This window comes from Xiphias gladius, chromosome 6, assembly GCF_016859285.1.
Source record: "Xiphias gladius isolate SHS-SW01 ecotype Sanya breed wild chromosome 6, ASM1685928v1, whole genome shotgun sequence".
Classification (NCBI taxonomy): Eukaryota; Metazoa; Chordata; class Actinopteri; order Istiophoriformes; family Xiphiidae; genus Xiphias; species Xiphias gladius.
In genome coordinates this window covers 24,756,194-24,774,608 of record NC_053405.1, presented here as the reverse complement: position 1 = coordinate 24,774,608, position 18,415 = coordinate 24,756,194, and the positions used below count along the sequence as shown (strand labels likewise).

Here is an 18,415-nt window from a genome sequence, read left to right as displayed (position 1 = left end):
CATGAAAGCAATCTGTCTTCACACCTAAATTAACCATGTACACTGTGCCTCAATACATTTTACCAAGTCTTCATATTAGTCATCAAGCTACGTCTGGATTATAATGAGCCAAATGTGATAACATTTTCTACCTCATTTTACAAAGATAAATTTATCTACTTCAATTAATTTTCAAAATTATTTCTATATGAGTGAATATTACATGTCTTTTTAGATGTTTTGAAGTATCAGGTTTTATAATAGAGTCTTGCTGGCGCAGCATGTTGGCCATCTTTCTGGCATGGGGACAGTGTACAAACAGATTGGCGTTATCAGTCTCTTGACACAGAAGCACCAGCCAACCCTCTGATCGCCAGCCATGTAATCTCACTAATAACACAACAGCTTTGCTACACATGTACTGCCACAAAAAATTATTTTTATTGGAAGGACTAAATTAACACAAACCCGTCAGTAATCTGAAGAATCTAAACACAAAATGGGATTTTTTTTTACCATGATAAAAGATAAAATCTAAATGTTTTTATTCACAACTAAAATCAGACTTATGATCTTTTCATGTAAAAACAGTATCGCCGTTTCATCTTGTTCACTAATATTCTTCTTTTTTTTTTTTTGTCACAAGCAAAAAGTATTTCCAAGGACAGCAGGAGCTTTCTGTTTTTAAAACTAGCTGCTAGGAACAGACTGCTTTGCAGGCACAGGTGGGACTACACAATGTTTATATTTACTACTCCTGAAAATGGGAAAATCTTCTCTTCTTTTAGCTCTGTTCTGGTCTCCGTCAACTCCTTGGAGAGGTATCTGGCTCTTTAGCTGCTGAATGCTCCACTATGTTCCCCAGCTAGGTGCTAACATCGTCTTTCTGCGTACAGTGCATTTTTTAGGGCTTTACCATCAATTTCGGTATGAGAGCAGTGAGAGTGAACCAAAACAGTAAAGCTGTGGGCCATGAAACAAAAACCATGAGCTGAAAGATGCTAAAACGCTCCGTAGAGCTGAGCAAACCCACGGAGTTATGGTGATAATTATTTGTGGGTTAGTCAATACAAACGACCCCTTTCACATTACACATAACCATTTTTATTATTCAAATATTGATTACAGCAGTGTTCAAAAATATGACTTTTTTAAGTTCAACAAATAATTTGTAAATACACAAAACTCAGAGCTTAGAGAGCCAAGATCTGAAGTGGGACGTCTGCTTTGTTGTCAAGCTCTTAATGTCAGTGGAAGACTTGCATATCGGTGAAACAAACATAAATAGCTTTAAATACCTTTAAAATGTAAATTCTGCTTTAAGGTGAAATTTGCTATGAAACAGGAGCCTGCCGCAGGACTGAGACCAGAGTTACTTCATCAGACTCACCCTCCAACTTCTAAGCCCCAAGGGTGTACAGTCTAGCTCAAGGAGCTCCATGTACACTGTTATTAGAGTGACACTGAACAACTCCCTCATCGCCTGAATGGAGCCATTATGGAGGTCTGTGTTATGAGGTGGCCAAAGTCGTACTGTGCTCTGATTGGCTTGTTTCACCCAATGGTAAAACAAAGAAGTGAGTTGTTTGAGTGAAGACACACCCTGTCGGCCATTAAAGGCACTGAACTGAGACACATGGTGGAGGAGGGGTCGGGGTGTGTGTGAGGACTGTCCCAGTGGAGTGTCTCTACTCTAGTGAGCAACATTCCTCTATGAATTTTAAGTAGGTGAAGAACTTCTGAAAAACGGCACAATCTGCCAGCTCAGACATTGCTCTATAGAGGGCATTAGAAATGATGAACAATCAGCACAGCCCCATACCTAAATGCAAAGGGACCAGCGTGGTTCTTATAATGGAAAATCAATACAATAAATCATATTGTAATTCAGAATTCCTCCAAAGAACTGGACTGCACATCAGCTGGAAAACATGCCAAAACGCGATGGGATCGCTTTCCTCCACTGATGTGTTGCAGTTAACAAGTCTTCATTCAGCGTAGGAGGATAATTTAGCTAGAAACCATTTCTCAGTGAAGCTGAGCTGCCTTGTTGCGATAAACTGCCTGCCTCTAATGAACAGGAGGGAGCCACTAACCAGGCATGTGAAATAAATGAATTACCCACACAGCATGGCAGTATGCTTTTTTACTGAAGGGTAGTCAAGACAAGTTGCTGCACAGGTTGATTCAGCCGGTCAAAATAAAAATATGTGGAATATATATATGACCAGTTTATGGGGCTTTTACAGGCAATACCACATCCTGAAAAGAAATCAACATCTTACTAAATCATGGTCAGTGTGTAAATAAAAGACAAACTCTAAGATAACTTAAAGAGACGATCCACTGTATTGCACCTAAATAAAGTTGTTGGAATTGTGAGAGAAAGATAAAAAAAAAAAAACTGTCAAAGTTGAAGCAGGAAAGAGACTTTTAGTGTCTAGTGTGGGTCAAGTTCATAAAACGCTTGATTCTACACATTCCACAATGCAACTCGATAGCATCTTATGTTAGACCTGTCCTTCTGCATGTCTTTAAGGGTGTTTTTCACAACTGTGGTTCAATTCAAAAAATGGAAAAAAGAAACATTGATACCATCAAGTCCTGGTCCAGTTTGTGTTAATACTGGCTTTTTATAAACAAACTAAGAAACCTAAATATGAGGACGCAAGGACCGACAGGTAACGCACTGATTGGACAGTTTGGCAAAAAAAGATGCATTTTCTATTGTAATATTGCAGCGGAATGCTCCATGTGTGGGTGCAATGTTTCGGCACCTCTGATTTAACTTCTGACTGCTCAACGAAAATCCCCACTGACATGCTGACAAGCATACAGCGTATCTGTTAGCATTGTTACCAAATTATCTCGCATTCTTGTAGACTCTTGGCCACTGTATAAACTGTATATACTCTCGGCTGATCGGTGTAAATCGCTTACACAGATTGGAAGATCGCTTTCTCAACAGTTCCCGATAAGTGGATGTATTTAATAGTAGGTTTTGAATAGTTTAGCTTTTGAGGTCACACTAATATTACATATCTACTTTCACACAGTCCTGTGGTTGGTCTGCTTTGCTTCCACACCAGAAACAAACCACTTCAGAGTCCACTTGGAAGTGGACTGAGACCACCTGAAAATAAGGGTCTGGTTGTTTACTCCACAGCTAGTTCAACTGAGCACTTTCACACCAGCCTAAAAAGACCCTGAACCAAAAAGGCAGACGCATCAGAGTTTATTTAAACTGAACCAAACAGATTACATGTGGAAGTACCCTTAAACTCCATGGGCCCAATTAGCAACTCAGGCTTTCTAATAAAAGTCTCAGGCCTAACTGAAGATGAACTTGAGAGGATCATCAGGGTTATTTTCTCAGACTTTTGACAGCTCTTCCTATACCAAAGCATAGATTATACCACTGTTTTCACAGCCTAGGATTTTTTCATGACGTGAAAAACCGATCACAAACTGCAAAAATCTTTAGCATGTGGTATATCAGAGAAAATGGAGTAGCTGAAACCATTAGTTCATTGACAGAAAATTTAATCGCTAAGAATTTTGAACATCAACTGATTATTAAGCTAATAAAATTCATTAAGAAAAAATAAAGTGAGTAAAAGTAAAATAAAGTAAATAAGGTAAAGTAAAAATAATCCTCAGTTGCAGCCCTACAAACTGTGTGTTGTGTCAAGCCATCAATCTGTGGGCTGAAACAGTGCCTGCTAAGCACTCCTGGACAGATGTCTGGTGACTGTGTACGAAGCATTTGTGAAAAGTGCCTGTGTAGCTCTTTGTGCGCCTGGAATACTAACAACCTGGTAGACCTTTGCCATTAAGACAGAGAACTTGTTGAGTACAGAACAATGTTTTAAAATCACAGAGGGAACAAAATACACAAGAAAGTCTGGAGGGTTTTTTCTTTTTTTCCTTTTTTTAGGGACCAGTCAACACTGGAATTGAGTTTTGCAGCAGTGGCTTGCTCTAAAAATACAAGTTCTTACATAACATTTTACCTTGTAAGTTTGAATCAGTGAAAAGCATGAAAGTTTGGGGCAGAGAGGGTGAAACCTTGAGTGCTCTATAAAGACGAAGACCACCACCCTTTGCGGGCTTGTTAGTCCACAGACAGCACACAACATAATCACAGTTTTACACAAAACCTGAAGCACCTACAACTAAAAACAGACCATCTTTTTGGACTGACCAGAGTGAAGTTAAAATATTCTCAAATTGCTGACATATCCAGTGAGCCCATGTGAAGCCCATTTCATCAAATGATTAGGTTCACAGCTATGATTCTTCAATTCTGGTGGAGAAATCTGCAGACAAAATATAGGACCGGCAACACAGCATTCCAAAATCACATTATAAGACTACGTTGATAAATGATAACACTACTGTCTAGAGTGTACCACCTTAATTTCACCTTTATGTTATGATAAATTCCTAACCAGACACAATAATCTGAGAATGGCTAAAGCGACTATATAAATGAGTGTTTTCCTACCTGTGTTGGGAGGTTTAATGAGGTCCATGATGACAGAGTCTGCTCCTTTAGTGTACACAGTGATCTGATCCGTCAGAGGATGTCTGACCACCACAGACATGCGTTTCCTGGTGGAGTCAAAGCCCAGGGTGTGCAGTAACTCAAAGCTCAGCTTCCCCAGGTGTGGCAGTTCCACAGTCACCTGGTCGGGCAGGCGTCCGACGAGGGAGCATTTGTACGCCCTGGCAGCGTAGACAAGTGCAGCCTCATCGGGCGACTCTGCCTCATAGCGCAGCTCACCGTCCTCCAGTTCCCACGCCTTCCCATCATAGCAGGGCGGGACGGGGCTGAAGGCATGGTGCAGGCTGCCGGGAGGCTGCTCCTCATCCAGCTTGGTGAGCGTGCTCTCTGCAGAGGGGGAGGACAGCAAGCTGGAGCATCCCTTACTGGAGGAGCGGTTTGTGATGAGGCTAGATGAGCTGCTGCTGTTGGAGCCTGAGGTCAGTCGGCTGGGGGTGAAGCGTTTGATGAAGTCCTCGATGGTCTTAACTGGGGACTTCAGCTCAAACCTCATCCGGACCTCGGTGACAAGGAAAACAATGAAACACAGTCAAACACATGAATTTAGCAAATTCAAACACACCTAAAGCAGCAAGTAGCAGAACTTTCTCAAAATATGCAACTACAAACATAATTATAATGAAGTTTAATGTTCAGCCTTCTATAATTCACATTATTGTAAGGTGCTGTAAAGAGAAAAGAACTAAACCACCCTTTGCCTTTAAAAACAGCACCAGTTTTCCTCAGAACACTTTCACACAGTTTTTCAAGGTACCCAGCAGGTAGGTTGTTCCAAACATCTTGGAGAATATGCCACAGTTCTTCTGTGGATTTAGGCTGTCTCAGTGTTTTCTGTCTTTGTGAGGCGCCAGACCATCTGTTGCATGACTCCTTGTTCTTTTTAATCACTGAAGATAGTTCTTTATGCCTCTGCAGAATGAATTGGGTCCTGATCAAATGCCTCCCCTATGGTATTGTGTGATGGATAAGAATCTAAACATCTCAAATGCCTAAAACTTCTGCACAGCAGTGTATTTGAGAAACCAGGCTCAGATCTAGTGGTACAGAAGATGTCAGTACTGTAAAAATGCATCTCCTGGCTATATAACCCTTTAGCCAATCCCTATATCCCAAGGTGGTGCAGTACAAAAGCAGAGACAGTGACTCACTTTGAGGTCTCCTGGCAGCAGGAGCCACAGTTCTCACACATATAGATATAAATCATTCAGGTGCTGGGTTGGCCAGAAGTGTATCATAATAAAATGTGAACAATTACACTGAAACAAAGGACAAAAAAGTAAAAACGATAAAAAAGAAAGAAAAAAACTGAACGGACATCAAAAAGCTGGTGCTTTTGTGCAGATTTACATTTCCTTCCATTTTATCAGATAACCTCCAAAAAGAAACACGGAGTACATAAATAACGTGTCACTTTGTAAAGCTTAATCTGAACAGATTTGTGCCTCTGACTAGCAGGACAGCGAGCTGGTGCTCACAGTGAGTGGCAAGGAGAGGATATCACCTCTGAACAGGACAACCACACCCAGGCTCACACAAAAACAAAACAAAACACGGATACACAACTGCGACTGGACAGAGCACATCAAAGAAACGGGCAGAAAAACAGTGAAAGCTACGTGCAAAGGGACACTGAGTATTTTGGAAAGTTTTTGTGCTTTTGAGACTGTGTTTTTATACTAAAGTAGCCAAAAATAAATTTAACAATTTGAATTCTTTTTGTGAAAAGATGGAAGCTACGCCCATGTTGTTCAAAAAAAGAAAAACAAAAAAATTAGACATTAGAGAGGCCCTCATGTTAGGGATTTGGGAGGATATCAGTAGACCAGCTTTCTAGATATGAATTTTGCTTACAGCCAATCTCAGGAGCATGAGAACCACAAGATAAAGGTCCAAAGATTAAAAAAAAAAAAACAATGAAAAACTTATCAGAGACACTACTGTGGCTTATTGTGAAATTGGTGCACTGAGACGATGCATTTGTAGGAATTCTCAAGACGGTCCCGATCTGATACAACATTTTTCTCAAATTTCATGGGAATCCATCCAAAAGTTTTTGAGATATTTCTGTCTGTCCTGGATAACCAACATTGCTATGCCGCTAGCATGGCTCTTTTGATGGCGCAACACTCCCAACAGCCAGAAGTAATAACTAATATTACCGTCAGCAGGCAAGAAAAAAAATTCAAGGCCTTTGTAAATGAAATGAGAGACTTTTTAATACCTTCCAAGGCCTTTTTATGAGGGAACTGAATTCAATGCTTTTTGAGACTTTTGAAGACCTGCAAATAACTTGACATACAGTACATTCACGATGCCCCTAGTGACATGTCCTCCCCTCTCTCTCCCATCATGTCCTGTCACATCATCACTGTCAAACTATCCAATAAAAGCAAAACTGCTCCACAAATACTTCAAAAAAGATTGGGTATATTTTCAGAGGATTGTAAAAACTCTGACACCACCCTGTCATATTCATAAGAGAATAGGATGAACTGTTTCTGCTAAATTAATCATTTTCCAGATGAGATTTTTCCGATGAGATCTGTAGTTCTAACTTTGAACTACCTGAATAAACTCTCTGATAAAGGATGGACTAATAGAGAGAGAAGAGAGAACCTTGTAAGTTGCATTTTGTTGACTCCAGCGAGAGAGCACCCAGTCATTTAAATGCTGTCAGCACTATATTACAAGTTTAGCTTTTTCTCCAGTCGTAGAGACGGGTCTATTATAGTAATTAAACACAAGGCCTGTTTTACCTGCTAGTTGGATGCGATCATTTACTTTGCTTCCCACACACACGTGTGTAAGAAAAGCAAGAGAGTCAAACCAGAACCAGGAACTGTGAACTGTACATGAGAGCTCCAAATATAGTTACGACAAAATAAATGTGATAAAGAAAAACTATCTGGCAGCATATATGACCACATCAAGAGGTAGTTCCTTATTAACTTGAAAAAGGCTTGACAGAAGAGATTTCTTGAAGTGAGTTTTACCTTCTGCCTGGGCTGGTTGGGGGAGGACACCACCACCGTGTTGCAGATGGTGAGAGCGATGAAGAAATCAATGATGTCTGAGAGGTCAGAGGGCAGCTGGGACATTGGCTGGCTGTGAAAACGCATGAAGTCCATCTGACTGCTGCATTCATTGACTTTGTCTAGGAGCTGAGGGTCGGGGGTGATATCTTTCTCCTGCAGGATAGAGGAGGGTTTATCAGTGGAGAGCAGACAGAACAGAGCACAAGGTCGGCGGTACAGTGACGCACACTGACCATGGGGCTGCTGAAGGCCGTGTGCTTGGACAGGATGCTGGCTCGCTTGGCCTCAGCCCTGCTGCCCGTCCTGCGGTGGGACTTGGTGCTCTGGGAGCGCAGCACCACCGGGGCGCTCTGGTGGCTGGTTACACTGTCCCGCCTGGGCAGGGTGCCACCGTGAGACGTGCACTCTTCTTCTTCAGAGTCCATCTCCTGGTACATAGCAAGTCTTCTAGCTGGATAACATACACACATCATTAAGAGTGACTTAAAAAGGCAAGGACTGCTAACTGTTTTTGCGAGGGAGAGTGCATGTGTGTTTACTGGCTTGTCTCACCATTGGCATCATGGGAGTACTCCACCCCTGCCACTGTGCAGCGGCGAAACACCATCTTGTTCTCTGTCAGCGTGCCTGTCTTGTCAGAGAAGATGTATTGCATCTGGCCGAGATCCTCAGTGATATTAAGAGCTCTGCACTGCAGGTGAGAGTCTGTCTCCTCATCGTAGAGATCCATGTCCTGATGGATGAAGTACACTTGGCAGATCTTGACGATCTCAATCGACACAAAAAGGGAGATGGGTATCAGCACCTAGGAGAGGAGAGAGTGTTTATTTGAAAGAAAGACCTAGAGCTGGTAATTAGCTTTTCCCAGCCTGCTTTGTCAGACATTTACAGTATGTATATTTTAGAGAGCTGATTCCCGACCAGGGGTCTGTGTACCCCAGGGGATACATCTGCAGTTTGCTTGGGGTATATGGAGATAGGTCAGCTAGTTTGAAAAAGCAGAAATTATGATTTGAATAAAAACTATATCCACATTGGGAGTCAGCTATAACACCTGGACAATACAAGTTGTGAGGATAAAAAAAAAAAAAAAACAGTCAGCAAGCAGAAGTACCTAAAAGTAATGGTTATAACAGATATCTGAAATTAATGCACATCTGTGGTAGCTAAAAAGTTATGGATTAACAGTTGAGGTTTTCAGCTTTCCAGTTACATTTTCTATAGGCCAAAACCTTAATATAGTTAAAACAATGATATATAAGTGTACTTGGTACATGTTTGATTGTTTAAAAAAATGTTGGTGTAATCCCAAGTGGGACATTTCCGGGCAACATTTCTGGAAAACAGTTCCGGAGAAATGAGTCACAACGTTTGGGAGAGGAGTTCAGGCTGCAGACTCTGCCTGTGCCCTCACCAACAGAGTCATGTGTTTATTTAAAAGTGTGTCAAGCAATGTCTGGCAAATCTGGTAGTTCTCCAGCCTCAAACAGTTACTGTTTGTACAGCATAACCAAACTGCTATCCTCACTGACCTACAAAACTAGCTGCAACATCTGACACAGGACAGTGTGACATTTTAGCTGCTGTTTTTGCATGCAAGCAAAAACAAACAAACAAACAAACAATAGCAGGTGGCACTTTTTCCTATTTTTATCATCTATTACAAAGATTATTTTGCAACATGAAACATGTACTTTCTCACTTCTTTTCCAGACTAAAGGTCCCACACACACCTTAGGGGGCACAAATAACTGCCAGTGCTTTGATTTATAGAAATACCTGTGTACAGCGGGATGTATCATTTCAAACTTGAGTTGATACTGTATGTCTTGTTTATATCTTTATCTGTGCCTTTGTTTCTTTGAGCTTCTCCCAGTTTCGTACCTGAAAGACGATGATCATAGTGAGGAAGAGATAAATCGCTGACATGATGGGTGATAAATCTGTCCCCTCTGGACTGAGAACGTCAAACACAGGTCTCTTATCTCCATACTGAAACATCCACAGTCCATGACCTGGAACAGCAACACTACAAGGTCAACTCATATAAACACAGGAATGAGAAGATATAAATAAAAGCAAAGTAAACTCAATCCAAAACAAGACTTTTTTTTTTTTTTTTAACAATAAATCTAAAGAAATGAAGGTTTTAAATTGAAATTTCTAAATACGGCTACAAGGCTTTCCAACACAAGCGTTAACTCTTAAACAGCTACACACCCACAGCAGCAAACAGGCACATGACCAGCAGGATGATGACACACCAGAACACATCTACATTCATCTGTCTCTCCAGTTTACTGCGCTTGTAGCGCGGGCCGTTGTTGTTCAGCATGGCTTTGGTCTCGTGACCTGCAAAGAGACACGCCCAGTTAAGAGCAGCTGGTCCGCGGTCAAATATGGAGTGTGATAGCGGACAACATAGTTATTTTGGGGGCTAACCTGCATAAATGACTATTCCCACGGCCTCCTCTGTGTTGCGGATGGTGCAGCCTCGCAGCAGCAGGTTCTCTTTGTAAAGTGCATCTCTTCTGCCACTTCGATGGATTCTGTCAGGGCATAAAAATTACTGTAAATTCTAGTCCAAGGTTTTATCAAACTAAGGCGAAATGACCATTGTTATGTCTTTACACTCAGATGAAAAACACCGATGCTTAAGGAGAAAAAGTATCTCTCTATACCAGACATCACTTTATTCTGCTGAGCACCTCAATCGATCAGGCTCCAAAGCATCGTGGTCTTCCCTCAGCAAGAGCCCTTATCTCAGCACAAATACCCTCTGATATAGACGCACTGATTGTGCTACTGCTCCACAGAAACCCCTCGGGCTTAGAGTCAATCAGGCAATTCACTGCTTTCATCGCTGACCCTCAGATCTCACTTCAGACTCTTTCATTTAAAGCTCGTCAGACTCATTTGGAATGTCAGTGCCACATAAAGATTCATTTCAGCTCTCAGCCGTCCCACCAAAGAAGTTTTTTAACTAAAAGTTAGATGTATGTTGAGCTGTATTAAATGAGGGGCAAATGTGCCTGTTGTAGGGGAGAGTTGATCTTTTAATGTCAGCCTTAATCCCATTACTAAATCAAGGATTACAAGTGTGTTAGTTAAACAACCCTTTGGCTGGGAGCAGCATTTAATCATCTCTGTTGTACTCTCTTTCACAGTCACGCAACTGTCAGCATGTTTACTAACAGGAATGTTCATCCTTTGGCCTCTGACAACAGGCCACCTGACACGTCACCACCATTATAGATTAATAGCAATGTCCCTGCGCTCCGAGCAGCCGTAGTTCACAAGCAGTTCGTCCTAGTTCATAGCTCACACCGTTCGAGAAATTGATAATAGTCTGAGACACAGAGTGCTTTCTCTCTCAGAAAGGTAGAGAGATTAGACTCAGTGCCATTGGCCGTAATGTAATAAAACACTGCTGAAGCAAGACACTGCCCCCCCCCCAACACCCCTTCCGCTGCTGTGTCCTGTGCTCCACTGTAGCCTGGCAACTGAATATCTGCAGCATCTGGTCTCCTTCTGAGCAAAGAATACATGTCATAATCATGTGAGTGCGGGTCAGCCCAGCTGGTTTACTGTCAACTCAGAGGACGTGGCTCATCTTCAGCCTCACACAAACTTATCCAACACGCCTCGGTGTGGAGACATGATAAGAAGATCGTCTAGACACACCTGGCATGAATTCAGGTCTCTGAAAATAGCTGGGAGTTGGGCAATGCAAACAATCTCCATCTCAATGATAAAAATGACTATGAATATCTTAAAGGAGAGGTTCGATAAATTTTAAGGTACAGCCAGCAGCTGGTTAGCTTAGCTTAGCATAAAGAGACTGAAAACCGGGGGAAACAGCTAGCCTGGCTCTGTACGAAGGTAACAAAATCCACCTACCAGAACCTCTAAAGCGCACTAATTAACACACTGCATCCTGTTTGTTTAGACCGTATGAAAACTGAAGCGTAAAAACGAAACATTCAGGTTTGACGTGGGTTTTGTGCTCGCCTTTCCCGGCTGAGCCAAGTTACCTCCTGGAGTCTAGTTGTCATGATGAGGTTTCCAGGCAACCAGCAGAGACTTCGAATAAGGATATTTGCCAAAATTTCAAACTATTAATTTAACTGTAAAATAATTAACAGCAAAGTGATAAGGATTAAAGTAAACAGAAAAACTCATGAATACAACAAACACAGACTAACACAATGCATGCATCAAATATCTCCAGATATCCAGTGCATTACTCTAATGTAACAGTGCTGACTGATGCCAAGTCGCATGCCAGTTTCTTTGTTGTTTTTTTTTTTTTTAAAAAGGGGCACTCCTGCAATTTAGTGTCAAGATCAAAACAGCAAATGTTGCGATAACCTGACTTTTCGTGCCTTGTATTCGTTAAGCTCAAAAGACACTGGATACTGCATTTCCCCCAATGCAACTCGATTATCTTTTATTTGACTCTCACTGCCCAGAAAAGCCCAGAATTTCTCAGACTTGAAAAGGCTCCTCCAGAACCACAGAAGACATTAAACAACTATTTTCAGGAGTTGAATCAAAGCTGGTAGATCAATATAACACTACATGTACATGAACGGATGTCTTGGATCATACTGAAAGGTACAATAAACACAAGGTAATCAGCTCAGACGTTATTTATGAGGGATAAAAAAAGTGATTAGTGAGAAGTGAGATCTCTCTCTTAGTATGTCCACTGGACCCAAAAATCATGTACAAACATCCCGAGAAAATATATCTTGCAACTTTGAGCATTTCTACAGCAAAAACAGACGAAACAGGAAGTTAGGTGTTACAAAGGGAATCAGCTCAGAGTGAAAGGCATATTGTAGCTGCTAAATACCCAAGCGGGCTAGCTCCGGTACAGTCCTCGGAACTACAGCTTTGGTCATCAGGCTGCAAAGAGCAGTTGATGGTTCATTTTAATCTGGTTATAGAGGAAGCACATACATCTTCAAATGTGCATGGTCAAATGGGCAAAACCCTGCAACCAGATCCAAGAAGGCAAATTGTAATCTTGACTTGGACTTTAAGTCATAATTATAAGCTGAAAACTCCTGCATTGTCAACAAACTGCAGTTTCACAATATTACCATTTTAAAGCTCAACATTACTGAAAATGGTGCTACATTAATTTACATTGAAATGAAAATGAAACCTGAAAACTTTAATGTGAGTTAAAAAAATCAGAAAATTGAGCATCTTGGGTTCAAAACAGTTGTTGTAAACAACTTGGTGGGCAGCCGTCAAATGAATATACTCACATGTAGCCTCGGAATCTGTTCAGGTCATTGTTGGGCTTTTCACATTCAATGATGCTGTTGTACTTTAAGGGGTCGAAATCACAATCCTGCAAAACAGAAAACAAACAGCTGAATTATCATTTCTGATTCAGGTAAAGAACGCAATTTCTGACCAAATGAGTACCTCACGCATGTGTGTGTGTGACTTATTGGTGTATTTCGTTATGTAGCCCTCTTAGATGACCTGAGGTGCAGTGAACGATGAGTTGCTTTTTTCTTTTGCATGGGCTAGTTCACATGTGAAAAGCCCAGAGGAGTCTTAAAAATGCTGTTTAAAATAGTTATTAATATATTTTCCATGACCTTTGTGATTTCAGGTTTTTCTTGGTAAAGAGCAACAACGATTACTAACAAAGATGCACGCTACTACAAAATTTAACTTTCAAAATAAAACAGCAGTACAACTGGAACTGATCTTTTAGCCTCTTTCTGTGGATAAATTCTCATTTCTGATTGGCAGAAGGGTGTGAGCTAAAGCCACATAACTTACAAGCAATTTGACTCATATCGCATAACTTCTTCTAAATCCACAACCTGGCCAGGACTTGTCCAGTTATCTAACTAACCAAAATAAACCAACAAGCAGGCTGAGACTGCAGCAAACATATTAAACTTTCAAAGTTTTAAGAACGGTAAGGTTCTGCTTCAAACAAGGCATCTAACACAGACCCAGTTTGTGTGAGAGACCAGTTGTGGATACGAGAAGCGATGAGCATCCGTCTCACCAGGTCAAAGAAACTGCGGACGACCTGCCTCTGCTTGAGGTTGGTCTCCCCGTCCAGTGTTGCGGTCTCGATGTGGCACAGGCGGTCTGGGTCACTGGTGCTCAGCAGCAGAACATCGGCGGGGAGGATCTCGTTACATCGCAGCCTGATGAAGTCTCCCACCCGCACCTCCTTCCAGTACTTCTCCACATAGCGTCTCTCCGCTCTGCAAGAACAAGGAGAGGGTAAACATCTGGAGTAAGCTGTGGGATGAAAGATGTGGAGCTATTGTTTTCAATAATTGGTAGTTCTATAAACAGAAACTTAAGCTCCACTTCCCTAAATCTGTAAGGGGCAGCAAGTATGTTACGCATGAAAGAGGTCAGCCTGGTTGTGTTGATGGTAAAGCTGTTGGCACCAACTCCCAAATTCCTCTACAGAGCATATTCCTCTCAACTTCTTCCTCAATATGTCCATCGAAATATATAAGATGTCCAAAATATAGCTTAGCATGAATATGACTCTGCATCTTCAGAAGATTATATTCAGTACATATTGGGATGGATGCAGGTGGAAGGAATGGAACTTCGTCAGAGGTTTAAACAAACATTATTCTCCAACTTAAGAGGAAGGATCCCAGTCATATGGCACAACATGGTCTTTGTCACAAGGCAAAACTCAAAATCTCAGAGGTTTTCTATTTTTAGTCTGCGCCAACAGACGGATTTGTCTTACTATAAACGAGTTTGTGTGGTCAAGTTGTTACTGTACATGATGCCACTACTCTGAGCAGAATTTTCCGCATTCTCAACTGCTCACATGCAAAAACACTCATGGATGGATAATAATTGTCTGAGACCGTGCCAATGGTGAACAGGGTTAATTTCTGACTAATATGATGATCCTGGTGGCAAATATGCTAAATAATACATATCTCCAAGCTATAAACAACACTACAGGAGTAAAAGGAACCCCCCCCAAACGACAATGGGGGAGGGGGTTTCACATCAGAGTAAATAAAAACATTCCTTTCCTTTATGTTGAACAGAACAATATCAATGCAGAACAAATAACACAGAGAACATTAGATACTAAAAATTGATTGTCATAACTGTTAGTAACATGTCCTATCTTTCTATTGCCTGAAAATATATCAATAACCTGAGAAACAAAAAAATTGTTAGAGCACAGATTAATTAAATCATTAAATATGACTTTTTGCTAAAATGCACTTATTTGGGATGTTGGTTTGCCCAAAGTTTGCATGCAGTGTAGAGCTACAAAGAATAGTTGATTGGCTGAAAATTTTTCAGCAACTATTTTTACAACTGATTAGTGTGTCAAACATTCCCTACTTCCAACTTCACAAATGTGATTATCTCTTGCTTTTCTTTATCATCGACAGTAAACTGAACGTCTTTGGGTTTCGGACTGTTGGTTGAATAACAAAAGCAATATGAAAGCAATACCTTGGGCTCTGGATAACCAATAACAGATATTGTTTACTATTTTCTGACATTTCCTATCTAAACAATTGTTCAAGAAATAATTGGCATTTTCATAATCATCTTTTCATGCAAAAATGCCAAAGGATTTGATGGTTCCAGCGCCTCTAATGTGCAGATTTGTTGCTTTTTCTGGTCTTAGATTATTGTAAACTGAACATATTTGGATTTTTCGACTGTTGGTTCGAAAAAAAAAAAAAAAAAGCCATTTAAATATATCACTCTGGGCTCTGGGACATTTTGATGGCCTTTTCTCAGTATTTTCCAACTTTTTATGGACCAAATGATGAGTCATTTGAATTAGAACATAATCAGCAAACTAATCGATAATTTAAACAACTGTCATTCGTAACTTCAGTTTCTACTTTCTGGCTGAGTACTTTCAAGAAAAGAACAGAGGACACTTTTTTATAGAGTCAAGAATAATCACAAAGAAATAAAACCAAAGACAAAGTCCTACAACCGTTGAAGAAACGTAAATATGTTAGCTCACCTTTTGGATACATTTAATTTTATATGCATGAATCTGATGAGCACGTTCTTATCTTTGACTTTACACCTTATTTAATGTACACAGCCCCCCTGTAACCATAACATACAGAGATAGTGTATCTATGAGTACTACGTCTGTCAGAAATACACCTGAGCGCTCCTCTTACTTGCGATTTTTGTTTAAAAAAAGTCACAGCTACTGCTAACACTATACTGTTAAAATGTGTGCATGAGTCCTGAAGGAAATAAACAGCTATACTTAACCCCTATTAGGGATTTCCAAGCACTGAATTATTTTATCATTGTTTATTTTTTATAGATTTTCTTTAAAACCTACCTTAAGTCATCTCTGAAACAAACAAAAAAAACCCGACAGTCAAAAGTCTGTCCTTCAATGGTGATTAAATGTAAAATTTATCTTACCTTACCACAAAATAACTATAGTAAACAGAGCAGTGAAAAGATGGCCCACATCACTTATTAATGATCCAGTTATAGAAGAATATAATCTGCTTAGACAGACAACAGCAAGATAAACTGTAAACTGCGGTCAAACTGGGTGTTCAGGGACCAGAAGTCCAGATTGGTTCTGAACAGCACCAGCGGATGTTAGCATTCTGTAAATCAGATTAAGAGCAAACTATTTACATTCCAGTGAACTATATTTACTAGTGCAAATGTGGGAATTCAATGGGTATGTCTACGTCTTTGTAGTTCCTCCAAAATCTACACTTAGGAGGAATCCTCTGTGGTAAATCACAGCTGTTTCCATCATTCAGACCTTGTAAATATTTCCATTTTTGCTAACAGTGGAATTTCCTTTATCATAAATACAGACTCCCTCTACTTTACCTGTGTGAAGATTAAATTTATCCAGATATAGGTTTATCTGCAGCTATACGTTCTTCAGCCAAGGAAAGCGATTCACAGCGAGAGCGACTCTGTATTTAAACTTGGGAAAACTTAAATAAGGCTGCCGTGCAGGTTAGTCAAGTCAGCTGTTGCCAGGTTGAGAAAGGAGATGTTTTGCACAATATTGCTACAGCAGAAGAAAATTCAATTATGTCCAACCTTGACAGAACAACTTGGGTCAAGACTTAGCTAAAACTGTGGAGCCGCTGAACACTGAGCCTTTTGACTACCATGAATTATGCTCTGTACATGGGCGACAGTGCTGCTTTTCATTAGCAAAATACACTCTGCACACACAGGCTCAGGAAAATAGTTAGTAGTAGAGAAAGCCTAGGGGAGAAACAGGTTGTCAGTTTGCACGTTGACTCATAATTAACAATGACAGCACTCCGGCAACATCTGTATCATCAGAAAAACAGTATCACACCTCTCTGACAGATGGGTGGGCAGGTAAAATGGAGGTTTTCTGGACTTTTGGATTCCATGTGTGATATATATTCCTCAAGTGTGAGCCAGGTTTAGCTCCTACGCCTTAAATGTACTTTTTTCCCCCGATCCTGGACTCACAAATGCTGAATATCTGACAGAGGCTTACAGCTGGGTTCATGCATGAAGGCCAGTTTGCATGGTCTGACAAGAGAGTAAATATGTCTTGATTTCCTTTTTCCTTCTTTTTAAAGTTTGGAAAAGTCTTTCTTCATTAGCTGATGTAAGTGTGTGTAAGAGGCATTGGGGAAGGACAGTTTGTACGATGTATACCGCTGGAAAAAGGAACAAACACACAAGGTTTCGGCAGCAGCTGGACACTGGCTGCTAGCATTGAGGCCCAACTTACCTGCTGTAGACCAGACAATCCATGTGATTGATTTCTTTATCCGACCTGTGTCTCCTGTAGTCCTCCCATAAGTCTTTGATGGCAGTGACAGACAAAATGAAAACCACGGGAGCCAGAGCGAGTTCTGGCTGAAAAGCATTGACAACTGGAACAAAATTCAGCAAAGCGATAAAAACAAAGTAAACATTGGCAAACCTATGAAACTGTTCAAAAAGGTTCTTTGGCAGGAAAGACAGCACAGTGTATTTGGTCGTCTTAATCTTGTTGTTTGCATAGTGTCGGTTTGGGTTTTCCTCCCCTTTGGCGTAGTCATACAGTATGTTTGCGTGGACAGTCCTGGTTTTGTTCTCCTTGGTCTTCTTCTTTCTCTGCCTTTTGACTTCTGAAGCTTTGGACATCCCGGCGTCTTCGCTCTCCCGCGCCATAGCCCGTCCCTGCTTCAAACTTTCCCACAGTTTAGGTTTTCGTGTCCTCTCATACAAAAAAAAGCAAACAAAGTGCCACCTATGTTATCATTCTTTTACCGTGTGCAGAAGTTTTTCGTCAGTCTTTTCGTTCAGTCACGCGAACAGCTCGTTTTCATCCATGTCGACTCCTCTTTTCGCGAGTCTGAGGAAAACTTTTGCTTGTTTGGCTTCTCTCTCTCTCTTTTTTTTCCTATTGCTGGGGAGGATGCTGAGATAGTAGGGAGGCATAACTTGGACTTCCCCCAGCTCGGCGCACGATTTCTACACCATGTGGATGGGGCCTCTGCCGGTGGACGCATGCATGCGTTGCGTGTGTGGATCAGCGGACGCGCGCACGCTGAGCACGGCCAGGACGTTCGCCAGCGGGTCAGTGGTCGTACTCCTCTGGAAATCTGACCCGCAGGCCCCTCCTCGATCCAACCTGGGGTTTTTTTTGTGTCTCCAAGTGCCACGCGGTATTATTGGAGTTTATACTTGCCCACAGGAAGCGGCCTAATATCCAAAGTTTAAAGGCTATAGAATTTTTTTTTTTTTTTTGCGTTTAAAACAAATTGGTGAAAATATGAGTTACACCACGTAAAAAGAGTAATTTTTTTTTAAA

The 18,415-nt window shown here is 41.0% G+C and overlaps 1 protein-coding gene across 3 annotated transcripts in view; it reads right to left on the bottom strand.

Moving 5' to 3' along the window:
* atp10a (ATPase phospholipid transporting 10A) overlaps positions 1–18,002 on the bottom strand; it is a 33,916-nt gene extending 15,914 nt beyond the window's left edge. The window contains exons 1-11 of one of the 3 annotated variants that reach the window (XM_040128471.1): positions 17,872–18,002; positions 17,348–17,791; positions 13,625–13,829; positions 12,861–12,946; positions 10,024–10,130; positions 9,802–9,933; positions 9,466–9,596; positions 8,134–8,386; positions 7,815–8,032; positions 7,540–7,734; positions 4,487–5,045 (exon numbers count right to left, since the gene is read on the bottom strand). In XM_040128471.1, coding sequence (XP_039984405.1) covers positions 4,487–5,045; positions 7,540–7,734; positions 7,815–8,032; positions 8,134–8,386; positions 9,466–9,596; positions 9,802–9,933; positions 10,024–10,130; positions 12,861–12,946; positions 13,625–13,829; positions 17,348–17,772 — 2,311 coding nt within the window. In that variant the 5' untranslated portion in view covers positions 17,773–17,791; positions 17,872–18,002. Of the gene's footprint in view, positions 1–4,486; positions 5,046–7,539; positions 7,735–7,814; positions 8,033–8,133; positions 8,387–9,465; positions 9,597–9,801; positions 9,934–10,023; positions 10,131–12,860; positions 12,947–13,624; positions 13,830–17,347 lie in introns of all 3 variants that reach the window. The other 2 variants (XM_040128474.1, XM_040128473.1) reach the window with 2 other exon arrangements.
* Between the last annotated feature and the right edge of the window lie 413 nt (positions 18,003–18,415).